The 27,807-nt window shown below is 44.9% G+C and overlaps 1 protein-coding gene across 2 annotated transcripts in view; it reads right to left on the reverse strand.

Annotated features, from left to right (window-relative positions):
• Window positions 1-209: 209 nt before the first annotated feature.
• Window positions 210-27,807, reverse strand: part of ANKH (ANKH inorganic pyrophosphate transport regulator) — a 128,762-nt gene continuing 101,164 nt past the window's right edge. For both annotated transcript variants that reach the window (XM_083449526.1, XM_083449527.1), the window contains exons 7-12: window positions 23,179-23,271; window positions 19,779-19,874; window positions 8,657-8,786; window positions 6,723-6,846; window positions 1,979-2,078; window positions 210-1,057 (exon numbers count right to left, since the gene is read on the reverse strand). In XM_083449526.1, the coding sequence (XP_083305652.1) occupies window positions 944-1,057; window positions 1,979-2,078; window positions 6,723-6,846; window positions 8,657-8,786; window positions 19,779-19,874; window positions 23,179-23,271 (657 nt within the window). In that variant the 3' untranslated portion in view covers window positions 210-943. The remainder of the gene's footprint in view (window positions 1,058-1,978; window positions 2,079-6,722; window positions 6,847-8,656; window positions 8,787-19,778; window positions 19,875-23,178; window positions 23,272-27,807) is intronic.

The following is a 27,807-nucleotide window of genomic DNA, read 5'->3' on the forward strand; positions in this document are numbered from 1 at the left end:
GTTTCTAAGTATTGGCTGTGGTCCCCCCCCCCCTTCGCCTTTTTTCGTCCTCTTCCTTTTGGGAAACGATTGCTTGCCTCAAACCTTAAACAACAGTATCCCGCACACCACTGAGCATGGAAGCCAAAGTCTCGTGAAGAAAGGATTTTAGACTGGACACTAATATTCTATATAAAGCGTCTGATTTAAATGTCCATAGTTGATTTAAAAAAAACAAAACAGTTATAACGTTAGTGTAGCACAGATAACAACTGAGAAACCAGAGAACAGAAAGATTATTTTGCATCTTATCATAAACTCTAAACAAATGTCTTGTCCTGTGTTTATCATGGTCTATTTAATGTATTCCACCTATCATTTTCTTGAACCCCCAGCCTCAGAATTCTGCTTTGCAGCGGTATACAACAGATTACACGGAACAATGAGAAAACCAAAGTGACGAACCCACCGTGATACAGGTCAATAGATCAAAGTCATTTTCAAGCAAATAAAATAAAGCTAATGATGTGTGTATCCCCCGTCCCAAAGGCTGCATTTCAAACCTTCCATTATTATTATTATTTTAAAAAGGAAGTGTGAGGGAAGCACTGGCAGAGGCAGAAAGGACGGCAGCAGAATCCACGAATAAGCCGACTTTGGTTGACAAATGGAGACTGTCAAAAGAAGGGAGATCCCAGCTACCGTGTAGCGGCCACGTTCTCTTGAGTTTGCATGTGGTGAGAGAAGAATTTCAGTCGAAGGGAGAGGGAAGGGAAGGAGAGACTGTTCCTTTCAGTCCCTTCATCCATGCCTGCATACTTGGTATGCTAGGGAATTCGTTATCGGAAACCTTTGGAATCAAGGCCTCTTTATTACAAAGAAACAATGAAGTATGCGAGAGAGAGAAACGGAGAGAGAAATATGCTTCCAGTTGTCCCTGCAGAGAACAGTCGCCTGTCATTTGCTATTCGTTCTCTCTCATTTCGACAATGTCCGTCATTTCCTCTGTGTGAGGCATGTCAGTCATGGCAGAGTCCTCGCCTTCTGTTGCCGTCTCATTGTCGTTCCTCTTCTTTTTCTAATGGGGAGAGACAAGAGCATTGTGGGAGATGGCCTTGCACGTCTGCTTGGCTTTTAAAATCAAGGGAACCAAATAATCCCCAAGTGCTCAGGCCTAATTCTCACTGGAAAGTACTCATGATGTTAATCAAGTGGGAGTTGCCCCAATCGTGCAAAACAGGATCCTAGGCTGCAATAGTCACCAATAAGAGGCTGACTTTGGGATCAGTGGGGAAACGTAGACTGAAAACAAGATTTCCCCCCGCTAAGGCATCATAGCTTACTGTGGGGAAGTTGCCTCAGGTAACAAAAGAAAATGTGGTGGAAGTGTGCCATTCACATCACATATAGTTTGAGCTGCAGTCTATACCTGGAAAGGCTTATATTGCTCAGCGCTGCTTCAGCTTTTTAAAAAAGAAGAATTGTAAAGGACAAAACCATGTGTGCACTCATAGCAGCACAAAGCTTTCTGTATGTCAGCTTACACGGTGTTTCTCAAATTTGGGTTCCCAGTTGTTGTTGGACTACAACTCCCATCATCCATAGCTAGAAGGACCAGTGGTCAGGGATGATGGGATTCGCAGTCCAACAATAGCTGGAGAAGTTTAAGGAACACATGCCGACAGCGTGGCAGCACTTCCTGCAAAATCAAGTAGTCACATGGACTCTCCAGGAAGTTCTGATGAACTCGAATCTGCTTTGTTTATACAGTGTTGAAAGAGGAAAACAAGGTTCCATGGCTACAAAATACAGTACAATAGTGGTCCACCCCCACCTGTTGAAAATAGGGGAATGGAACACTCAAACTGTGCTCTAAGGGCATGTTCAGTTCCCTCCATCTCAAGCTAATTTCAAAAACGGTCATCTCAGGGAGAGCTAGGACACAGGTTTCCTATTCCTGCTCTGTGGAAGCAATCACTCTGCGGCAATAATTTCTTACCTGTTTCTGATAGACGTAACAAGCTGCTATTGCAACCATGGTAGATTCTCCTACAAAGCCCGCCAGAAGTGATCCTACTCCCAAGGTGGCTCCATGAACCCTAATCGCACGAGAAGAAAAAATACACCAACTTTCATTATCATCTCTCTCACATATATACTTAATCCATGCTCACTGTGCTACTATAAGGAAGGGTAGAATTAAAATGATAAAGGATAGGCATTACAGACGTTTTAAACACAGTTGTCTCTTGCAGTGTAACAGGCTAACAATAGCTGCCTTGTCGCCTGTAGCAATTCCTTCCTCTTAGTCATTGGCTCCAGTGGCACAGAATGTTGACTGGTAGCTGTCAACCTGCAACTTTAACCATCGCTAGCTACCGCACGAGGGACGCGGGTGGCGCTGTGGGTAAAACCTCAGCGCCTAGGACTTGCCGATCGCATGGTCGGCGGTTCGAATCCCCGCGGCGGGGTGAGCTCCCGTCGTTCGGTCCCAGCTCCTGCCCACCTAGCAGTTCGAAAGCACCCTTAAGTGCAAGTAGATAAATAGGTACTGCTTTATAGCGGGAAGGTAAACGGCATTTCCGTGTGCTGCTCTGGTGCCGGTTTGCCAGAGCAGCTTCGTCACGCTGGCCACGTCACCCGGAAGTGTCTCCGGACAGCGCTGGCCCCGGGCCTCTTAAGCGAGATGGGCGCGCAACCCCAGAGTCGGACACGACTGGCCCGTACGGGCAGGGGTACCTTTACCTTTACCTAGCTATTGCACGAAGCTGAAACAAGAACATGGCAGGGAGAAAAGACTTACACTAGATATAAAGACAGGAGAGGCTATGTGCCAATGGAATGTCCGTGTGGCTTCAAAGTTAAGCAGGAAAGGGCTTCAGCTAGGAAGGGAGCTTGAATTGTGACAAGCAGCACAGGTAAGTTCAGGAGCCTGAGTGGCTGAAGGGACAGAACAGGCAGCAAAAGAGGAGCAGGGACTTGAAGAAACAAGGGACACGGAGAAGAGGAACCAAGGCAGGGGTAATACGCATCTCACACAGTGATCAGAAGATTTGCATGCTACTGGAGGAAAAGGGATGGTGGAGAAGGGGCTCGGCCTTTGGGCTAAAGCCAAGGAACATCAAGAAAAAAGACGCAGAGGGGACAAGGCTGAATTTCACAACTGCATTGCTTTGAAATGATCGTACAATACCTTGGCAGCTGCAGCTAGGTGAATGATTATTTTTATTATTTAGTAACCAAAAAAAAAAAAAAAAAAGAAAAAAAAAGAATCAATTTTGCAGTAAAAGCATGCCTTCAAAGAGGCCACTGTTCTAGCTAAAGTGCAAGGTAGGTGTTAATAATCTTTTCCTGACGTTTAAAGTAATCCTGTCAAGAGTTTTCTAGAAAGCCCAAATCACCGTACTACAGCTACGGAACGCACTCTAAATTCTGTTGCAGATCACCCTGGGATCTTCGTATGAAAGGTGGTATTCAAATTTAATGAAGAATAATAATAAATTGTTAGAAAATGGAAATGAAACTGTTTTCTTTTATGCAAAGCCCGGGTGTTGACTACGTTTTCTCGAATATGAAAAGCAGAACCTTTCAGCAAACTTATATCACAGACAGCAGAGCAAAGCACTGCTATTAAAACCAACTCATTAACAATGCCGTCCTCTGTAGTGGGGATCCCCTCATCCTGCAAAAATAGGGTTTTTTTTAAAAAAAAGGTAAAGGAACCCTGGACAGTTCAGTCAAAGGTGACTATGGGGTTGCGGAACCCATCACGCTTTCAGGCCGAGGGAGCCAGGGTTTGTCCACAGACAGATTTCCAGGTCATGTGGAAATGATTCAACTGCTTCTGGCGCAACAGAACACCGTGACGGTAACCAGAGCGCACAGAAACACCGTTTACCTTCCTGCCGAAGCGGTACCCATTTATCTACTGTATTTTTCGCTCTATAAGACGCACTTTTCCCCCTCCAAAAATTAAGGGGAAATGTGTGCGCGTCTTATGGAGCGAATGCCGGCTCCATGGCTTCGCTTTGCTTTCGCTGAAGCCTGGAGAGCGAGAGGGGTCAGTGCGCACCGATCCCTCTTGCTCTCCTGGCTTCAGCGAAAGCAACGCGAAGCCTCCAGAGCACAGCGGGAGCTCTCGTTGCGCTCCAGAGGCTTCGGGCGGCCATCCCAGAAGCCAGGAGAGTGAGAGGGGTCGGTGCGCACCGACCCCTCTTGCTCTCCTCGCTTCGCTGAAGAGGCGCTGCGCAGCGCCCCTTCAGCAAAGCTGGAGGAGAAATGGAAGGGGCTCCATTTCTCCTGCCGCTTCACTAAAGGGGCACTGTGCAGAGAGGGAGAGAATTTTTTTTTCTAAAACAAGGTGCGGCTTATGGTTGGGTGCATCCTATAGAGTGAAAAATACGGTGCTTGCACCAGCATGCTTTGGGACTGCTAGGTTGACAGAAGCTGGGACAGAGCAACGGGAGCTCACCCTGTCGCGGAAATTCGAACCGCCAACCTTCTGATCGGCAAGGCCAAGTGGCTCAGTGGTTTAGACCACAGCGCCACCCATGTCTCGTTGCCCAAATAGCATGGAGGTGAATAGAAGAAGGAAATTATGGACACAGGGCAAGATATGCATATTCTCTGAAGAACCATCAGGGCACTGTCATGTTGTCAGCTCAAGAATCTTGAGGGCTGTGTGCCAGTTTCATTCCTCCTGCTGTTAAGAGAGTACAAGCAAAAACAACTAATGGTGCCCCCTCCATAGAGCAAAATGGTTGGGGCTGATATTTATGTGCATGGATACAATCACCATGATACACCATGAAATGAAATCTTTGAATGAGAGGGAGAGTCTCTTTGAAGAAGAAGAAAATAAATTCCAGGTGAACTTGAGGACAGGCTATATAGCTCAATAGAAAAGAACATATTTTCCACGCATCTCCCGTTCAAAGGATCAGTTGCAGGTGATGAGAAACCCCACTCTCTGCCAAGAGAGACCTTGGAAAAATCACCATCGGCCAGAACAGATAATGCCAGGGCGAGGTGGACAAAGAGACCTGCCTGACCTGGTATGAGGCAGTTTTCTGTTGAGAGCCTTTGAATGAGAGCTGAGAAGTAAAGGCTAAAAGAAGATGGGGCAAGGCAAGAGAGGCAGAGCTGACCCTGGAAACCAGACACAGGTGAACTGATCAGCCGATAGCTTTGTGGAAACAACTGGGAATAGTGCCAACTGCAAAGGGCTGGATTGGATGGAAGGCTGCAGCTACCAGTTTTTAGGCCTGTGACTGAACAGTGGTTCATTTCAGTGGTGTAGCAAACAAATGGTTTTCCACAATTTTTTAAAAAAATTCTATATAAATATTACATACATGTCAAAAAAAGAGTACAGCTATACAAATAATACGTTACCAAATACCAAAAAGCTACTAATAAGAAGAAAAAATACAGAAAATAAGAAAATGATACATAATGAAAAGAAAAAGGGGAAGGTGGGAAAAAGAGAAATAAAAAAGTCAAAAGGAAAATAGAAAAAGTTGACTTCCTTCAACCATTACACCGTTTATATGATCTCATATCTTTAGTTGTCTGTAATCGTTTTGCATTAAAGGAGAGACTATTTGTTTACCTGTGGAACTTTTAGTCAGACTGAGCCAATTATAATTTTGGGAACCGACTTTCTTCATATAATTTGTAAAGACATCCCATTCTCTCCTGATTTTTTCATTTGGTTGGTTTCTTACTATTTCTGTTAATTTCGCCAGTTCGAGGTATTCACTTAATTTTAATAACCATTCTTTTGTTGGGTTTATGTTGCTTTTGCAATATTTCGCAATCACTATCCTGGCGGGCATTACTGCGTACAGACAAAATCTTTTATTATCTTTTGGAATGTCTGTTGTGAATATGCCTAACAAGAATAGTTCTGGGGTTATTTTTGTAAAGGTGTATCTTAATGGTGCCAACTGCAAAGGACTGGATTGGGTGCAAGGCTGCAGCTACCAGTTTTTAGGCATGTGGCTGAACAGTGGTTCATTTCGGTGGTGTAGCAAAATTTATGTAGAGCAGAAGTTTACTTTTAGTTATAGTGTAATAGAATAATATAACTTGCTGCACCATACAGATGAGGATGCGTAGAAAGATAAAGGGCCAACTGTCATGTTAGATATCTCATTAATGAATAAATTCAGAGATGGTGGCACTGGTAGCTCTTCTGGACAAACTGGCATCTGTGTGCATTGCAACAGAACTGCAGCAATCTCTTTTTTAAAAAATATATTCAGTTTTTCAGTTTAAAGTTTTACAGTCAATTATCCAACAACCAACAAAAAACCAAGATTCAAAAGAATCTCCTGGATTTCCCTCCTCCCTTTTGTTAAGCATTTCCTCCTGCATCTTTTATAATAGCCCAAATCTTTTACATCTCCATTATATCCAAAATTCAACATTAAACTACAAGTGTTATTCCAATCCTACTAATGATTTTATCAGTTTACAATGGTTTTTAAGGTAAATTATAAATTTTCCCCATCCCAGATTAAAATTTTGGTCTTCCTGATTTCTGAATCTCCTGGTTATTTTTACCATTTCAGCATAATCCGTCAACATCACCTGCCATTCATCTACCTACCAGTGCAGCAATTTCATGTGGGTGGATAATACTGTGGTTTTATTTTATGCATGGGACATTTTGTGTGCCTCTTATGTTGTGGGTGATGTGCTATCGAGATGCTGAAAAAAAATGAACCAGACAAACTTACCCCAAGTAAGGCAACACAATCAGACTGGTGATGAGGACAATGATCCGCAGTACCGAGCTGGGGGCCAGCACAAAGGTCTTTTTTAATGTCATCAGCCATCCTGTCAAATGTGCTCTTACTGTGACTGTAAAAAGAACGTGGGAAGAACAATCAGATACCAGCAGGGAGACCTTGGCTGTGCATCCTGCCTGTAGCAGACTCTCTAACTTTCTCTGGATAAACCATTTGGTCTCCTGTGGCCAGTAGCAGCTGGTGAGGTGGCAGAGATACAGCACCATCGCTCCCCCGGCTTTCTAAGGGGTAAGGCACAGGAACCACAGTCCAGTGTGGTCCGTGGTTGCGGAGCCAATCCAATGCATTGCACTGGCCCAAGCTCTCAATGCTACCGTCTGCAGCCCTCAGAGTTCATTTGCTGACAAGTTCACGACAATATCCGTAGTTTGCACGATGGAAGTTCAAGCTCGCCATGGGCTGTTATTAAAAGCTGCAGATATTCCATGTAATTAAACCACCAACATTTCAGATTTGAGGACAGCAGCTACGCAATTAAAAGACGCCACTTAATAGTCACAGTCCTGCCTGTGAAGTATAATGGGTAGGGAAAGCCCTGCTGGACAAAATAATTAGAATACAGTGGTACCTCGGGTTACAGACACTTCAGGTTACAGACTCCGCTAACCCAAAAATAGTACCTCAGGTTAAGAACTTTACTTCAGGGTGAGAAGAGAAATTGCGCAACGGCTGTGCAGCGGCAGCAGGAGGCCCCATTAGCTAAAGTGGTATCTCAGGTTAAGAACAGTTTCAGGTTAAGAACGGACCTCTGAAACAAATTAAGCTCTTAACCCGGGTTACCACTGTACTGTCACTTGCTGATAAAAAACTGAACATTTTGTTTTTACTTCTATTCGTTTTATATCTGCATATAGAAAACAAAAACATGAGAAAGGTTCTAGCCGAAAATCTCTTGAATGTGATAGATTTTGATGTGCGGGACGATGCAATTGCCCACCTGTGGCCAGAACAATGGCAGAGTATATGCCCGTGAAGTCTGGGGCGGGGGGCGCCCCCCCAAGTGGTGTGGGGTGCAGAAGGCGCCCTCTCACATGCCACAGTTCGGGGGAGGGGGGGGAAAGGTGCCACCCACTCTCAGCTACCAGGTCAGACCTGACCTGGTGACAGAGACGGGGCAGCTGAGGAGAGCTGCCCTCTGCCGCTGGGTCAGAAGAGCTGATGCCGCCGGGTCAGGCCCTTCTCAAAATTGCACCCAGGGCCACGGCCCCCACAGCACTCCCCACGCTACACCTCTGGGTCAGAACAATACAGAGAGGCTTGGCACTTTCTCTGCTATTTCCATTAGCCAGGCCCAAGTGCTGCCTCTTGGTGACATTGCACTAAAGGTGAAGGACCCCTGACAGTTAAGTCCAGTCGCGAACGACTCTGGGGTTGCTCATCTCACTTTACAGGCTGAGGGAGCCGGTGTTTGTCAACAGACAGTTTTTCTGAGTCATGTGGCCAGCATGACTAAGCCGTTTCTAGCGCAATGGAACACCGACACCAGAGCAGCGCACGTAAACACCATTTACCTTCCCACTGGAGAGGTACCTTTTTATCTACTTGCACTGGTGTGCTTTCGAACTGCTAGGTTGGCAGGAGCAGGGACCGAACAATGGGAGCTCACCCCGTCGCAGGGATTCGAACCGCCAACCTTCCGATCAGCAAGCCCTAGGCTCAGTGGTTTAGACCACAGTGCCACCCACACTATGTATATATAAAAAAGCACCCAGCCTCCATTGATATAAATTATGGTGCCATCACTAGAATCTCTTTGGTTGAACCAGGCTAGACACTTATGCAGGTCAGGGAGAAGGAAATGGAAATGCATGGGATTAATGTATAATCTAATGGATGGTTCCCTCCCTTCCCTTTTCCCATACCTGGAACTGGGAAGAAGGAGAAGATACGAAGTGGAATGACACAGAGCTCCGCAAAGGCAAAATCCACTCCAATGATATCAACCAGAATCCTCTCAGACACGTTTGGAGTCCAGAACATCACAAAACAGAGCTGGGGGAGGAGAACCGGAAAATGAAAAAAAAGGTTAAACATTTGACATTGTCCCATACTCTCGATTCTAAACGGATTTGGAAATGGTCCCTCATTTCCCCCTTGGTTTTTACTATATGTCCCCTGTACTTTGGGGTGGGCTATTAGGAATGATTTTAGTGCCTCAAAGAGTAAACACTCAAATAAAAAACATGTTCAGATTTCTTAAGGTACTTTACTCTCCCTGCAGAATTCAGTCTCTCTCTCTCTCTCTCTCTCTCTATATATATATATAGGGGCTGTTTTGCACAATAAGTGAAATTTGGCCAGCAAGAATTAGTTGTGCACTAAACTGGAAAATGCCTTAGCCAATCCCACTAGAAAGAGCCCAATGCCTGGTGATTATAAATGAAGCAACAGTGGGAAAGCACCAATGCAATTAATAAGTGTTGTGAAAACACAGAAGGGGAAAAAAATATATGGACATAAGGAGATAGATGATAGATAGATAGATAGATAGATATAGATAGATAGATATAGATAGACAGATGATGATAGATAGATAGATAGATGATAGATAGATAGATAGATAGATGATAGATAGATGATAGATAGAGATAGATGATAGATAGATAGATGATAGATAGATAGATAGATAGATGATAGATAGATAGACAGATGATAGATAGATAGATAGATAGATAGATGATAGAGATATAGAAGTCAGTTCTGCCCATATACTGTATTGGCCTGAATCCAAGCATCACTTCCGCCCCAATTCTGACCGCGAAAAGTTGAAGTGCGGCTTGTATTCACGACCTTATGGTATGCAGCCAGGAGCGTGGGGCAAACAGCGCCAGGAGCGCGGCAAAGAGGCGCCCACCCCACGCATAGTCCCCTCCACCCCACCCCACCCCCGTGTAGCCAGAAGTAGCAAGGAACGGAGCGGCTTACATAGTCATACCTCGGCTTACAGCCACTTCAGGTTGCGTTTTTTTGGGTTAAAGGTAAAGGTACCCCTGCCTATACGGGCCAGTCTTGACAGACTCTAGGGTTGTGCGCCCATCTCACTCAAGAGGCCGGGGGCCAGCGCTGTCCGGAGACACTTACGGACCGCCAAAACCCAGAAGTACCAGAACGGGTTGCTTCCAGGTTTCGGCGGTCGCGCATGCGCAGAACTGCCAAATCACAACCCACGCGTGCGCAGATGCGCCGCTGCAAGTTACGAACGTGCCTCCCACATGGATCACGTTCGCAACCTGAGCGTCCACTGTATTCAGATATTTTTTCTCTTCCCCCTACCAATTTTAAACGTGCGGCTTATATTCGGGTACAGTTTACATTCAGGCCAATACGGTAGATTTGCCTGTTCTTAGCCACTTTACACACCGAAGGAATATCCATAAATCATCATCATAATTTATTATTTATACCCCGCCCATCTGGCTGGGTTTCCCTGCTCTGCCACGGCCATCATTATCTCGCAATTCCAGTGAAGTTAGCGTACTTTTTTCTTCTTACTGGGACAGGTAACTCGAGACCTTAAAGGCGACCTTGCTTTTGAAAATGGAGATGTGCAAGTCGAGCACATCGTTTTCCAATTAAAACCTTCTTTTGAAATGGCAACAATTTTATTATGGTGAAAATGTACACAGCTATGAAGGATTAAAGTGAGTTCAATGCTTTGTAAAAGCTCTCCTTTTTTCTTTTTTTCTGTTTTACTGCTCTTGATTCTTGGAAGTGATTTATCTGCTTTCATGGTTGAAGAGAAGACATTTACAAGATTGGATTTGGGTGCAGGGGAAGCAATGTCACACTTGAGTTTAAAGATTAGTATATTATTGTGAGAATTAAGAAAGGATTGCTTGCCCTGACAAGACAAGTTGGTTTTCTTAGGAAGGCACTATTCCCTGCATGAATAAAGAGATTAATCTGCATCCCTAAAGGGAACATTTCCCCCTCTTTTTGTAATGTATTGTATTCTTCTCATTTACCATCTGAATGTGTTTGGGAATGACAAACCCTCAGTGAATTTAAACTTGTTTCAAGGGCTCACACGCCCAGCGAAGATTTAGATCTAAATTATTTCAACATGATTTGGTAAATTAGATTTAAATAGCTGCCAACTTCTTGCATGGGATAAAAATGTCAGCTACTCTCTTTCGTACAAACACAGCTCTCAAAGTGGTCCCTTGTTCCTTACTTATATAAGCACAATGGATAACTTTCCTCATTGCATTATGCATGCAATATGAAGGAAAATATATACTCTCTCCTGTATTTGCAAGTTTATTCTAAACACGGGCAATAATTTTAAAAAATGCTGTTAGAATACCTAAAAAGAAATATTTTGCACAGTTTAACTGCAGCTCCTTTTATAGCAAGCAAACTCAGGAGAATTGGTCATAAAGCTCTTAAGCAGAGAGTTTAGGAACATTTGGGAGTTGGCAGACACAAATGGGATTGTGGACATCTTCCAGATGGGTCAATTGCCTGGCAGAAGAGGACTTAAAAGGTACCATATTTTTCGCTCTATAAGACGCACCAGACCACAAGACGCACCTAGTTTTTGGGGGAGAAAAACAAGAAAAAAATATTCTGAATCTCAGAAGCCAGAACAGCAAGAGGGATCACTGCGCAGTGAAAGCAGCAATCCCTCTTGCTGTTCTGGCTTCTGGGATAGCTGCACAGCCTGCATTCGCTCCATAAGACACACACACGTTTCCCCTTTTTAGGAGGGAAAAAGTGAGTCTTATAGAGCAAAAAATACAGTAGTTTGCCTCAAACATGTCCTCCAATTTCTGGTTCAGAGATTGAGGGCCAAACATGTTATCCATGCTGTCTTAAAAGCCACATTCAGAAACATAATAGCCACACAGGTCCTCGAATTGAATCCGGTACAAAGAAAGGGATTAAACTTTTCCCTCCGTGCCGTTTTCAATAAAGCACTCATTAATTCGTTCAGCTTCAAAAAGGCAGGGGACAGGACAAGATAGGGCTGATCAACTTGCTTCCATCTCCAAAGAGTGAACCTGATCAGATATAAAAACACACCCGGCACTTTCATGAACAAAGAACGGAATATACAGAACTGGGAACATCTGGAGATGCTAAGAGGTACAGAACTTCAGGGGCAAACGGTCCGGCACACAAACCTGCTGTGCCAATGTGTACACCTAGATCAAATGGAGCATCACAAAGATCTCCAGCAGATATTGTTCTGCCCGGTCCTGTTTCTTTCTAATAATGGCTCTTTAGGATCAGAATGAGGAAGGAACATAGGAAGCCACCTGTTACAGGGGCAGCCCTCTGGCTCATCTAGCTCAGTATTATGTGCAGTGACAATTCAGGATTTTAGGTAGAATGGCTACCTAGCCCTACCTAGAGATGCCGCTCCCATATGCATGCAGATCAAGACTGTTATGTACTGAAGTTCTCACCCTGGGCCAGCAGGGGGATACTGTAGATAGTTATGCAAATAAGGGATTGAAAGTGACGTTCAGTGATTGGATAGTTTTAGACTATTCAGTTACATTGTACTGGAGCTCTGTATAAACAGGCTGGCTGAACCCTTCAGTTCAGTTCTGTCCTGGCCTGTGAATAAACAAGAGCTGTTGAAGAATCGCTGTGTCGTCTGATATGTTCACCCACAACTTAACAAAGACATCTGCCGCTGACCTACAGACCTTTTCCCCTAAGTCAGTGGTAGCGAACCTATGGCACCGGTGCCAGAAACGGCACTCAGAGCCCTCTCTGTGGGCACGCACACAGTCTCCCCACCGTGCTGGAGGTGGGAGGAGAAGGGCTCACACGCATGTCCAAAGCCTGCAGCCCTGGTGGTGTAGCTTCCGTGCCGGGGGTAGGGGAGGACTGAGGAGGAGAGGGCTGGGTTAGGGTTAGGGTAAGGAGATGGGGCATCGTTGAAGGAGCGGCCTCCCCAAAGGGAGGCGACTTGAGTGCAAAAAAAGAGAAAGAAATCCAAGACGGGAGGTGATCTCGCGTGGGAATTGGCACGCAGGGGCCTTTGAAACCTCCCGCGCTTTCTAGGGAAGGAAGCGTCACTGAGGTTGGTGGGGTTTACTCCCGAGTAAGGGTGTACAGAATAAGGAGGAGGGAAGCCAGGCAAGGGGGTGAGGTGTAGGCCAGGGAATTAAGAGTGACACAATGGGAAGCACCCCCGAGGTTGGCGGGGTTTACTCCCAAGCAAGGGTATGCAAAATAAGGAGGAGTGTCTCAAAGGGGGCGAGGTGTAGGTGAGGGAATTAAGAGTGACATGGTGGGCAACACTGGGGTGTGAGGTATAGGCGTCCTCTTTGATGGGTTGTTTCCCATTACAGTGGTACCTCAGGTTACATACGCTTCAGGTTACATACGCTTCATGTTACAGACTCCGCTAACCCAGAAATAGTGCTTCAGGTTAAGAACTTTGCTTCAGGATGAGAACAGAAATTGTGCTCCGGCGGCCCAGGAGGCCCCATTAGCTAAGGTGGTGCTTCAGGTTAAGAAGAGTTTCAGGTTAAGAACGGACCTCCGGAACGAATTAAGTACTTAACCTGAGGTACCACTGTATAAAGAGTACCTGAGGGGTAGCTCAACAGGACTTCCGCCAGCCAACTTCCTTTGGGACTAATAGGGGTGCATGTAAACACGCTTGTGCAGGTTGCATTTTGCGATAAACAGGTGCTTAATTCTTGGCAGGCGGAAGGGTGACCCTTTTCGGGTCATGTGGTTTGTGTTTCCCCTTTTATCTTGTGAATGTAGATGTTTACATGCGGAATAAGTATTGGAAGGGAGGAGGACTATTGGTTTGTTCTTGCTTTGTGTTTTGTGTTTTTCATCTTGTATTTTTATGCTGTGAGCTGCCCTGAGACCTGGACACGAAGGGCGGTGTGCAAATTCAATAAATGAATAAATAAATAAATAGAAGGGGCTTAAAAGAGAAAGGAACTGAATAGAGAGAAAAAGCACTGAGTTATACCATAAAATTATATATCAACGGAAAAATAATTTAATGAGGAATGTAATACAATAAGTTTCATGAAGGATTATTTATTACAACAGCAGTCATAAAGAAGAAACGTGGGACACACAGAAAAAACGAGATTTGCAGGTGAAATTGCCGTGTTGGCACTTTGCGATAAAGAAGTGTGTTTTGGGTTGGAGTTTGGGCACTCGGATCTCTAAAAGGTTCGCCATCACTGCCCTAAGTTATCTTTTTTTTAAACCCACCAGCTTCCTAGAGCACTGTGTGTGGCTCTCAGTAGCCATGATCCAAAGCCATGATCCATGTGGATGAAGGAGCTGAGGCAAAACCACAGCTTGACTCCTCATCTTTGGCAGCTACAGTAGTCGAAACCCCCCCGGGGGGGGGGGAATCCAACTATAAAGCGCCTTTGCACATATCCCCTTCTAGTGTCTCCCTTCTCCATCCCAATACAAATCTGTGCTTTTCCTCTTTATCGCACATCCAGGAGGGAGGGAGAAACCCCTTACTACCTAACTGCTTTCCTCCCCCTCCCCCCCTTTGTTTAGATGTCAGTAGGAATGAGAAGCAAGAGGAAATGGGTCTGTGTGTCTTTTACAGAACATCAGCATTCTAATAATGATGCAGAACTTCATTTGCCCCTTAATGGGCCGCTCTTTGTATTCGGTTTGCTCAGCAACAAAACGGGCAACTTGCGCTCCAGGCTGCATCTGCAGAAAATGCAGGGCAGGAGAAATGCAAATGAAGACCGAATTAACTTGCATACACAAAGCCACTTTCCCCCTGCAGCTTTAAGCAAATTCTATTAGAACAGTAGTTGAAACTGGCAAAGGGTGCACAACTACATGGCCAATCAGACGAACCCAGTGAAGTAAATACAGTGGTACCTCGAGTTAAGTACTTAATTCATTCCAGAGGTCCGTTCTTAACCTGAAACTCTTCTTAACCTGAAGCACCACTTTAGCTAATGGGGCCTCCTGCTGCCGCCGCGCCGCCAGAGCACGATTTCTGTTCCCATCCTGAAGCAAAGTTCTTAACCCGAGGTACTATTTCTGGGTTAGCGGAGTCTGTAAACTGAAGTGTATATAACCTGAAGCATATGTAACCCGAGGTACCACTGTACTGGTTAACCCTCTGCAATACAGTGGTACCTCAGGTTACATACACTTCAGGTTACAGACACTTCAGGTTACAGACTCCGCTAACCCAGAAATATTACCTCAGGTTAAGATCTTTGCTTCAGGATGAGAACAGAAATTGTGCTCCGGTGGCGTGGCGGCAGCTGGAGGACTCTCCTAGCTTCAGGCACCTATCCCTGAAGCCTGGAGAGTGAGAGGGATCGGTGCGCACTGACCCCTCTCGCTCTCCAGGCTTCAGCAAAAGCAACGCGAAGCCTCTGGAGCGTGGAGGGAGCACTCCCTCTGCGCTTCAGAGGCTTCACGTTGCTATTGCTGAAGCCAAGGAGCCTGCATTCGTTCCATAGGACGCACACACATTTCCCCTTAATTTTTGGAGGGGGAAAAGTGCATCCTATAGAGTGGAAAATATGGCATAATGTTTAAAATTTTTGGTGGGAGATATATTATTATGTATACCACAATTTCACTGTCTTCATCCCTTAAATATTAGAAGATACTGATTTCTTATGAAATATATGAATTATGTGACTAACCATGTGTGGAAGCTAGATTGCTCAGTGTGGGAGAAATCTGCTCCTCCGGTGGTTAAAAGCAACAGAAGCAGGATGTTTATGTGTGTTTGAGTGTGCCGATACTTAGGTGGCAAAGACAGCATTTATTCTGATAGTCCTAGCATTTAGAACAATGAATCAAGGTTAGCTATCCTTATTTACAGACCAGAAGATTCTCTCTCTTCCTGCTTCCTCCCTGCAAGCAATCAGCACTCAAATTCCCAAGGGCTATGAATAGATCAATTCCTGTGTTTTCACATTTTAGCAAGTGCCGCAGAGTCACCCCATTTTATCCATTGAGCTTTGTATTCCCTGAAGATGCTGGAAATTAAACCCAAGAAATGGAGGAAGTGAGAGATTTTACTTTCTTGGGCTCCATGATCACTGCAGATGGTGACAGCAGCCATGAAATTAAAAGACGCCTGCTTCTTGGGAGAAAAGCAATGACAAACCTAGACAGCATCTTAAAAAGTAGAGACATCACCTTGCCAACAAAGGTCCGTATAGTAAAAGCTTTGGTTTTTCCTAGTAGCGATGTATGGAAGTGAGAGCTGGACCATAAAGAAGGCTGATCACCGAAGAATTGATGCTTTTGAATTATGGTGCTGGAGGAGACTCTTGAGAGTCCCATGGACTGCAAGAAGATCAAACCTATCCATTCTGAAGGAAATCAGCCCTGAGTGCTCACTGGAAGGACAGATCCTGAAGCTGAGGCTCCAATACTTTGGCCACCTCGTGAGAAGAGAAGACTCCCTGGAAAACACCCTGATGCTGGGAAAGATGGAGGGCACAAGGAGAAGGGGACGACAGAGGATGAGATGGTTGGATAGTGTTCTCGAAGCTACCAGCATGAGTTTGACCAAACTGCGGGAGGCAGTGGAAGACAGGAGTGCCTGGCGTGCTCTGGTCCATGGGGTCACGAAGAGTCAGACACGACTAAACAACAACACCACCACTGAAAAACAAATCTCAGGATACAACCCTGAGTTAAGAAGTTTTAACTTCCAGCAATTTCAGCTTGAGGGTTTAGCATGTCTTTAAATCTATCCCTACTGATTTTTATTTTGCAACAGTTGATAAATATGAAAAAAGGGGCCCTCAGAGTGATTTAAGTAGTGAATCCTCGCTATAAATACTTGCTTGTTTAGACGATGTAATTGTTCTAAGAGTGTGGCTGTATAACTCAAATCTCTTATTTAAAGACATCGTCTGAACCCTTTTCAGCGCCATTAATCTTCTTCCTTGATTTGAACAACTATGGTTCAGCCTGGCTTCTGAAAAAAACAGTTTGCTCAGGATAAGTTGGTGCTTGTTCTTAATCAAGAGTCTCATTAATCTGATTAATTAGACGGGCCCTTCACTCATCCTTAAGTCTCGACAGCTGTTCCTTATCTGCTTGAGGTCTTTACAGCCCTGAAATGAAACGCCTTGCGTAAGAAACCCTTCTCATAAGACATATGTGAATGCCTTGACTTTTTAGCGCGAAGCAATATCGCTAATTATGGCTTCAGTACTGCAGAAGTGCTAAGAACCCCATCTTTACCTCTCCTGGGAAGCTTGATGAATTGATGGAGCTGAACAGAGTGCTTACATTTCCCAAGCTCTGCTTTTCACAGCACTATTTGTTTCAGTCCAAGCCAGGGCAGCACACTATAGTCCTGGTCCCCAGTCAAACTGCCCTCCCACAATCTCAATTTTGGAGTAATCGGCAAGGATTTTCTTCAGTATTTTGGAGTACTCAGCTGAGAGTTTGGAAAGTTACCTGCTTCCTCCTTCTGCTGTTTCGGGGAACGGAGTCCATGTTTCGAGATGGACCCCTCTTTGAAAGGGACTTCTAATTCTTTTTTCTTTTCACTCTTATAAATCATTCAGCCTTTGCAGTGACAGCGAAATGTGTCAAACGCTCATGACTTATACTCAAAGTTCCAGTTAGCCAGTCAATTATGCCCCCCGTAACAGGATATTTTGTAAGCTATATGAAACGCAACAAGGGCATTCTAGTGTTCTCTCTCCCCATAGAGACTAAGCATGCTGAGTCCTCATTTGACTGTTTCTGCTTAGAGGGTTGTTGTTTTTAATGTGCTTTTTGCAAACCTTGGAGTCCTCCTGAGCATGTCAACGCTCCCCCCCCCCCCAATTCTTTCTTACTGGCTACAATCCTGTCAGAACTCTCCAACAGAGTTCACTATTAGGAGTGCTATGGCAATTTTCTTCACATGACTGCTAAACGCTCCACCTCCCAGTCAAGATTTGTGGTGGCATGCAGGGCTGGATTTAGGTTTTATGAGGCCCTAGGCTACTGAAGCTAATGGGGCCCCGTATATGTCCAGCTGTCCTTTGTCAACAACAATTTGTCGCTTTTTTGTGTTGAATATATGCTATATGATAATTTATGGACCTAATAGGTATCTAAAGCCATTTGAACATAACAAAATATGTATTTTATCAAAGCAATTGTTGAACTGAAATGCAATTAAGAAGAAGTATATTAACAGTGAAATACAATTAAGAAGAAGTATATTAATAGTGAAATAATTATTAAGCTCTAACTTTATGTAGGTTTTATTTTATTTGTTTTTTATCTTATATTTTGGAAACGTTCATCCAGTTGTTGTTTTTCCCTTTAATTTTTTTTGGGACCCCCAAGAGAGTGGGGCCCTTAGCTATAGCTTGTTTAGCTTATACATAAATCCGGCACTGGTGGCATGAGAGAGAAATGCAGACATAGCCACTGCCCAGGAATTTATTTCTTATTTTTAAAATCTGTATACTGCCCTTCATCCAAAGATCTCAGGGCAGGTCACAGCATGAAAATACAAGATAAAAACACAAAAGACATAATAAAAACAGGAAGAGAAATGGAACAGTAACACCCCCAAGCACATTTAAATGGATATAGGATGTTGACTAGCCAAAGGCCTTGTTGAGGAGGAATGTTTTCTCCTGGCGCCTAAAGCTATATAATGAAAGCACTAGGTGAGAGCATTCCACAAATGGGGAGCCACTGCAGAAAAGGCCCTTCTCGTGTTGCCACCCTCTAGACCTCTTGTGGAGGAGGCACACGATGAAGGGCCTCAGATGATGATTGTGGGGTCCAGGTATGTTCATATGGGGAGAGGCGGTCCTCCACCCAACCCTTGTTTTGTTTGCCACACATTATGGACTACAGGCCTAGGAAGGACAGCAAGTTGTTGTTTCCTAGAGGGACCAACCAGAAGACTATGGGAAGCCCGCAGCAGGACATAAGCAGTCAACAGCCAGCAGACACGGCCTCTGCATCTTGTTGCAGGAAATTCCTCTCTCTGGGGCAGGAAAATTGCCACCACAACCGAAACCGGGCTTTCAAAGAGGAGCTGTTTCTATCTGTACTGGTTTCTTCCAGGCATGTCCAGCTCCCTCGTTGCTACCCAGAAAATATGCTCTCACCTCTCCAAACTCCATCAGGTGACTTCGCAGTGAGCAAGAACGAACAGGGAGGTGAGTAATGAACCAGACCAAGTCAGCAGATAATCATCAAGTGATTCAGCTCCGTCGCTGCAAGTTCTTACGCAACCCCCTTTTCTAGTGCTGGGAGAGCAAAGAATGCGTGGCGGCTGCCAGCGCGAAAACCGAACTATAGTACCGCTCCTGTCCACCCTCTGCTTTTAAGGAGGTGACTTACTCCAGACCCGGGACAAAACAATCCCTATTGTTTGCGAGCGCTCGCAATAATATTGAGGAGTTTGTAAGTGCTTTTCAGCGCTCAAAGTGCTTTGCACAGATGATCTCTGTAATCTTTACAACCGCTCTTTAAAGGTGTTTCAGCATTACTGTTTCCATACTGCATAGTAGGCTGTGGCAAGGAGATGATGGCATGCCAAAGGCTACTCAGGGAGCACATGTTTGAGGTGAAATGTGAGCTTTGTTGCTCACAGTTCGCCCTTAGCCTCTACGTTTTACTTAACGCCAAATGCACACACAATTTCTCTCTCACACACATAGGTGGAAACGAATATTTTGCTATTTTCCCCAGCGAAAGGCCCGTTTCAGCACCACAAGGAGATGAACCCAAAGCTCGGTGCCCGTGCTTCAAAGCCCAATATTTCATTTCACTTCAGCCAGGGTGATACAACGGTTAGGAAGCTGGATCAGGAGGGACCTGGGTTCAAATCCTGCTTAGGCTATGATCCAGCCTTGCCTACCTCACAGGTTTGTTGCGAGGGCAAAACCGGGGGGGGTGGGAGTGGAGGGAAAGAGGACAGTGTGTGCCGCTCTGAGCTCCTGGGTGGGAGAGTGGGATTTAAAAAAAGCATTAATGCATAAATCAAAAGGAACAGTCATGCGATGATTGATGCCTTACCGTTAAAGACAGGGCCATGCAGACAAAGGTGAACTTCTTGATATGCGTTGCTGTGACGGTGCTGCTGGTATTCACCAATTTATTGCTGGGGTTATTCTAGGGTGAAAAGGGAGAGAAAAACAGGCATTAGCCTCCTAGACAAGCGGCAAGAAGCAGCAATGAGGCTGCAATCTGAAACCCACTTTCATGCGGCTAAGCTCTATTGATTTCAGTGGGGTTTACTTCTGTACATGCATGCAGAGGGTTGTGGTGTGAATCGTAGAAAATAGCTGGTTTCCTGGAGCATCAGCTTTCCTAGGCAATAAACTAGGAGCATCTCATTAGCTGGCTTTTGCTTACAGAATGAATAACGTGGTCCCCAAATGCTATTGTGTTTATAGCATGAAGAAGAGGAGGAAAAACCTGGCTGAAATTCTTATTATTGCAGATACCAGCCATAATCCAGTGATGCTGCTCTGTAGGTACTGGCAGAGCCCTACAGTTACTGGGAATTGAAACGAAAGGCATCTTATATGCTTGCATTTGCCATAGTCCACACTGAGGAACCTACACACATGCAGGTCTCTGGATTTCAGCTGTGGGCTGCATCACAGGCATTTGGCAAGCAACAAGCAAATGAGGTTCGCATTTTAGATATTAAAGTGCAAGCTTGGGTTTTTGCAGTGCCATAAACAATAATACAGACCCAGTAGACTTGTGGTTTGGTTGGTCGTACTCAAATGGGCGCAGCTTCAAAACAGGATTTTTACAAGGGACGGCAGGATATATTTCCATGTCAACAACCACAGTGCAGATTGGCTCAGAGTTCATTAACCTGCCCTGTTTGTCCAAAATTTGAACTTCCTAGCTCTTAAAGGTAAAGGTACCCCTTCCGGTACGGGCCAGTCTTGACAGACTCTAGGGTTGTGCGCTCATCTCACTTAAGAGGCCAAGGGCCAGCGCTGTCCGGAGACACTTCCGGGTCACGTGGCCAGCGTGACATTGCTGCTCTGGCGAGCCAGAGCCGCACACGGAAACGCCGTTTACCTTCCCGCTAGTAAGCGGTCCCTATTTATGTACTTGCACTTTGACGTGCTTTCGAACTGCTAGGTTGGCAGGCGCTGGGACCGAACAACGGGAGCGCACCCCGCCGCGGGGATTCGAACCGCCGACCTTTCGATCGGCAAGCCCTAGGCACTGAGGCTTTTACCCACAGCGCCACCCACGTCCCTAGCTCTTAACAGGAGTTTAAACAAGCAATCCTTGTGGTCTGAAGCAGGAAGATGCTACTGCAGATGCTGATCACACTGCAAGCTTGTTTTTCCTTTTTTCTTTTCTGTTTAAATAAGTATATTGCTCCAGGAATACAGCTTGGTACAAGCTGATCCAAATCACTGTGGCAGCTCCTGAGTCATTACACCCCCAATTAGCAAAGGAAGCAACCTACAGAAACAGCCCCCAAACACCTGGTTCCTTTTCACGCTAATGATCTGTACACAAGTTAAGGGATTCAATGTTCTGTCCTGCCCGGAGATTCCACGTATCGCTATGCAAACATCAAACCCCGTCTCCCTCCCCAGAGCCCACCCTCAATCTACATGTGCAGATGTCGTTTCCGTAAACAGCAAAAAGCAGAATGTAGCTGAAGTCGTGGAATCTTCAACAGGATCCGTCAATGAAGAACTACAGCTAAAAGGCATAGAAGGAGTAAGAAATTTCAAGTACGCTACTGAAATCTTCCTTACTCACCGCTTCCTCGTTCTTTTCATCCAAACAATGAGTCTCGTAGATTAGGGAAAAAGAGGGACCAATGGGTATATAAAGGCTGCATACACAGCATACGTTGAAAAGCACATTGTTTTCCCCAAATAATCTTCTCAGCGCCCTTATCTAACTACAGCTCCCAGGATCCTCTGCAGGGATATGCAAACCCTTTGCTTTAAATGTATCTGGGCCCTGGAGAAACTTCCTTATTGAAAGTTGGCTTTCTGACCCTGAAGCAATCAAGGGCATGTTCCTTGCCAATGCCCAAGGAACACAACAGGGGAATCTCAATTGCTCATGGTTGGCTTAGGTAAGTGGAAGTATGAGCATTCAGGGACATACTGGGGGTACGGAGGCAGGGAGAGATGCATGCCAATCAGGCCGTTAAGGACGAAGTTAACAGCTTGGAGCTGGAGAGCAAGGAGTTGAAGGACCACCTCCAACCTGTTCTTCATCCAAACTTCTGCCAGGTTGAGACTAGCTCAATGTTTTTTGGGCATGCACAATGGGACACTGGTACTCCCGATGGCATCAAAGAAGATCCTGGGGCATATTCTTAATTAGCACAGGGAACTGGCCATGCTAAAATTCAATTCTGGAGGGGTGGTGAGTTCCTGGCATAAACTGGGTGTGTGTCCTGAAATGCCCCACAATTATCAGAAGCTTCTGGAGCTGTACTTTCAGAGCAAGGTAAAGGTAAAAGTAAAGGGCCCCTGGACGGTTAAGTCCAGGCAAAAGTGACTATGGGGTTCCAGCGCTCATCTTGCTTTCAGGCTGATGGAGCCCGCATTTGTCCACAGACAGCTTTCTGGGTCATGTGGCCAGCGTGACTAAACTGCTTCTGGCGCAATGGAATACTGGGACGGAAACGAGAGCGCACAAAAATGCCGTTTACCTTCCCGCCGCAATGGTACCTATTGCTCTACTTGCACTGGCGTGCTTTCGAATTGCTGGTTTGGCAGGAGCTGGAACAAAGCAACGGGAGCTCACCCCGTCGCGGGGATTCGAACCGCCAACCTTCTGATCGGCAAGCCCAAGAGCCTCAGTGGTTTAGACCACAGCGCTACCCGCGTCCCCACTTTCAGAGCACACATCCAGGGGCTTTCACATCCAAGTAATCTTTTGGTGCCTCGTGCAAGGCCAAAATTTGGTGCTCCCAAATGGATCTCCTCAATTATGGATGTTCTGAATTTTATACCCCCTCAGCTCAGCCTGCACTGCCCTGCATCCTGCGCTGACACATGCAAGTCACATCAGTTTGGAGTTGCACGCTGCTTCCAGCATGGGGCTGCCCCCTGAATTGTGCTTTCCAACTCCCAATGGCAAGCAGTTCCCCGTGATAATTCTCCCTGCAGAAAAAAACCAGCTGGAGGACTTCATCTCCTGGCCATTACAGAAATCCAACAGGCCCAAGAGATGGAGATGCCGAACTTACAGATAGACAGATGAGTGAACTCATCAACAGTATTCTATAGAAGCGAAGAGGTTTAGCGTTGCACAGCATAACAGCAACAACAAAACTATCTTGAAGTTTCCTAGAATCTAGGAATCTGTCTCATTTTCTATACACTTCACACGCTTATAAAACTGACACTTGGCAAGGATGCATCTGAAAGAGAAGCGAAGGGTTTGCTCTCATCAAAGAAAACAAGCTCACCTTGTCAAAAGCAGGATAAACAGCTCGAATTTCTGTCAACCAGCCATATGGCATGTGCCCTACTGGATATGTAGCTGTCAGAATTGCCACCGCCTATAGCAGAGGAGAGGGGAGAGAGAACATTACAGGTCAAATCCTTGGAAAAACTCGTAAGGGTTGCCTCTTGCTCAAGATTCACATAATCCTATGAGTTACACCAGTAACATTTTAGATGGTCAAGCAAGAAGATGCACAGTAGAGATAAAAAAAAGGAGCTTATGAACACACACTCTCTCTTGTTTCTTCTTTGTTTATTGTTCCCTTTCCATGATAAAATAATAATGGTCTTGGTATGCCATCTTAAGACTGAATGAAATATAAAGCATTTCCTTTGTATGTGAAAAAATGTTAATAGAGAGGGGTTGGTGTTTTTTTTTTGAAAAAAGGAATAGGCTGAGCTCTCCTCAGTATTATATGTAGATATTAATCCTAAAACCAGAAAAGGAGGGAAACAATTTAAGACAATTTTTAGCTCAGCTCTCTGCCTTCACCAAGATTACTTGGTTATCCATGGTTAGCTTCAAACCAAAATTTGCAGCCAGCATCATTAAACTGCTTGCAAAGTCCAGTTAAAGCTGTTTGTTTGTTTAAAACACTTCCATACCGCCCTTCACCTAAGCTGGTTCCAAGCGGTTTACACAACTGTGTCACAGAAATCAAAACACGCAATTAAAAACAAAAGCAAGTAGAGCCCTGTTCAGATGTGAGGGGTGGGTATGGCTGCGGGTGAGTTAAATATGCGAGAAAGGGCGGGGAGAGAGCGCTGTTAGCTCCGCCCCCTCTGGCACATCACTATCCCCGAGTTTAAAGTCCTCCACGAATTTGAGGATGGAGTTCTGAAGCAGGAAGAAGCAATCTCATCCAATATGGGGTGCTACGCAGATAGGCCTGTGAAGCGCAGAGGAAGCATTCCCAAATATGAAGCAGGTCCGCCCCTGCTTCAAAAACCTGTCCTCAAACTCTAAAACATAGCTGTCAACTTTTCCCTTTCCTTGCAAGGAATCCTATTCAGCGTAAGGGAATTTCCCTTAAAAAAAGGGAAACGTTGACAGCTATGCTCTAAAAGTGATAATGGTCCTGAATATGAGGGGGCACAGCCTAGCGCAGGGGTCTGCAACCTTTAAGACAAAAAGAGCCACTTGGATTCATTTCCGAAGAAAAAAAACTAGGAGCCGCAAAACTCGTCATTATAAAAATAACTTTTTTGTCACTTTTTTATTATTTCTTTGTTTGACCCCTCAAAATTACTCCTCCTCATAGAAATAAACGTTAAATTAACAAGTTACCTTTTTGTGTGTGTGTGTGTGTGTGTGTGTGTGTTCTTCACTCCCCTTCAAAACAGTGACCAGCGTACATGCCCCCTTACAATGTAGTGACCAGCATACATGCCCCTTACAATGTAGTAGTGACCACCATACATGCCCCTTACAGTGTAGCAGGCAGGCGGGAAGGTGACGTCGGGATGGTGCGTGACTAACGCAAGCACCGCCCCCATGCGACGTCACAGCCAGTACAGCGCTTGCCACAGTGGGGAGTGTCGGGGCGCACAATGCGCCTCCTCCCCTCGCTAGTATCCGCCCCAGAGCCGTGGCAAAGGTGTAAAAGAGCCACATACAGCTCTGGAGCCGCGGGTTGCTGACCCCCTGGCCTAGCGGTATGGCCACAATGCCCCATACCTGCTTGCTTAAAGGTAAAGGTAAAGGGACCCCTGACAGTTAAGTCCAGTCGCAAATGACTCTGGGGTTGCAGCGCTCATCTCGCTTTACAGGCCGAAGGAGATGGCGTTTGTCCGTAGACAGTTTTTCCAGGTCATGCAGCCAGCATGACTAAGCCGCTTCTGGCGCAATGGAACACCAACACCAGAGCAGCGCACGGAAACGTCGTTTACCTTCCTGCCGCAGCAGTGCCTATTCATCTACTTGCATTTTTTTGCATGCTTTCAAACTGCTAGGTTGGCAGAAGCTGGGACCAAGCAATGGAAGCTCACCCTGTTGCGGGGATTCGAACCGCCGACCTTTTGATCAGCAAGCCCAAGGTTCAGTGGTTTAGACCACAGCGCCACCCGCGTCCCACCTGGTTGCTTACACACAAGCAAAAAGAGCGCTTGCATTGTGCTTAGCAAGATAATCAACAAAATCTAATTGATTTGCAATTGCGTTTGCGGTATAATAATGTCTGGAGTCTGGCGGCATCTGAGAAAGCAACACACAATTTAGAAGTCTCAAAAGGATCGGAAGACCCAAACCATTACTACCCCGTTATGTGGGAGTTTATTGCTTATGCTACTGCAAATGATCTGCAAAGGTCTTTGCCTATAAGCAGAGCATGAAACTGGGACCTCATCACTGTGATTTATTTAAAAAAATGCACTTCTCTATTGATGTTGTTGCACTGTTAATACTAGATGAGTGGTTTTGTAATGTGACACTGAAAACAATTATTCTTTGATGAATTCTCCCTACTTGCATGTGTTGTTATGCTCCTGTTTGTTTTATAATTCAATAAATAAAGAATTATTTTTAAATGCCCAGAACTTAAAAGTTTGAGAAAATAGGACAGAGTTTTGCCTGCTGCTCAAAAGACAGCCGTGTTGGCACTAGGAGACAAACCATATTTATGGTTAGAAAATTGCCATATGCCATATTTCCAATTATGGAAATATGCCATATTTCCAATTTTCTAACCATGGTTAGAAGATTACCGTATTTTTCGCTCTATAAGATGCACCAGACCATAAGTTTTTGGAGGAGGAAAACAAGAAAAAAAATATTCTGCATATCAGAAGCCAGAATAACAAGAGGGATCGCTACGCAGCGAAAGCAGCAATCCCTCTTGCTGTTCTGGCTTCTGGGATAGCTGCGCAGCCTGCATTCGCTCCATAAGACGCACACACATTTCCCCTTACTTTTTAGGAGGGAAAAAGTAAGTCTTATAGAGCAAAAAATACGGTACATCTGTACTTGGCCAAATCTAAGCCAAATACAGCACCTGACCAAAAAATCCAGGAACAAAGTAAAACATGCAAACTCATTATTTTTCATAGAGTTCCTTCTTTTCTCCTCCTGCCAAAATCAAGGGCTACTGGCAGCGCCATGTACAGAAATTTGCAGTGCACTCAGCTTGTGTGCTGGCAGGCTTATCCGATTGTTGGCACTGCCAGCGCTTTCTCTTTCAGTAGTGATGCTTTCAGAAACGGAAGCGAAAAGAACAAACGGACAATAGGCACTAATGAAGTCAGCTATCAGCTGATAGATAATATGAGAAGTATTTGCTTTCGAGTGAATGCATTCTTTGCACTTAGCAACTGAAACCACGTTAAAGTGGTATGCTTAAAATATTAATTGCACAAACATTTCGAGCAGTAACCGGGAAATGCGCAATTAAGTATTTCCAGGTGCTTGAACTCTGAAGTTCAACTACATGATACAATTCTATATACTTCCTCTTATTCTACTTTAAATCACAAGCAGAAATATACATAAAAAGACCATCACCTTGATGTTTATTAAGTTGTCAGGAATATAATCCTATAATAAGGGTGGTGCATATTTGGTGATTCTGCAAGTGTGTGGAATTTAGCAGTGAGGGAAAATATACAAAGAATCTGAGCTTCGTTTTTTAAAAAAAAATATTTCTAGCTCATACGGGCTGCAATGATAGGTTTCCAAACATCTGGGCAATATCTGGTAAAATCTTATCCCCTCCCCTGCATGTACATTCTGCAATATGTGAGCCACTGAAATATGGTACGATTATATTTATTCATTCGTTTGTTTGTAAAGTGCCTAAAATTACTATATGCAGTATAAAAGAGTCAATACGATACAGGCACCTTGCTCACAGCTTGGCCATGTGGGAGGGACCAATAATATTGACTTGCCTGCAGAATTAGCACCTTCAGGGACTTTTCATAAAAGAGTCCTGTGCAATTAACCCAGCCCATGTAGTTGTGCTATTCCCATTTATGCCCATGGGATCATGCCATATTGAAGCAGCTCCAGTGGTTCAGGGTATGCATACAGAGAGGTCTCAGAATTTGAGGAGGGTTTTTTTAATCTAATTTTGGCCAGGTATTACATCTAAATGTGCCTTGCACAAGCTGAAAGGCACTTACACTTGCGCTAGAGGAGAGTATGCGTTTTCCCTCCACTGACAGTCCGCCATATTTTGAAACATGCCGTTCCCGAATGTCACTATACCCTCAGAACCAGCAACACAGATGGCATTGGGTGATGTGGCAGGAAGCAGAAGACGACAGTTCCGTAAGTGCAACACCGCTCACAGTTCTCTGAATCTCGCCCAATAACGTTGCTCACACAAGAGATGAGTCAGCGAAGAATCAGACTCTAAATGAGTGTCTTTGTTTTGCTTTCTGAGTTGCCAAATACTCTGTTGAAGATCTGAGAAACCGGCTAATGGCCAAAGAAAATATGGACAGGACTCTGTTTCTCTCTTCCTTCATGTTTTAAAATAATAATAATAAAAAATCAGACTCAAATGGCAGTAGTGGGCAGGACAGAAGAATGAGGTTTCCTTTTTTTTTTTCTATCCATGGGGAAAGAGATATGGGGTCCGTGTATTTTGTTAGGT

The sequence above is a fragment of the Podarcis tiliguerta genome, assembly GCF_965153285.1.
Source record: "Podarcis tiliguerta genome assembly, chromosome: 7".
NCBI lineage: Eukaryota > Metazoa > Chordata > Lepidosauria > Squamata > Lacertidae > Podarcis > Podarcis tiliguerta.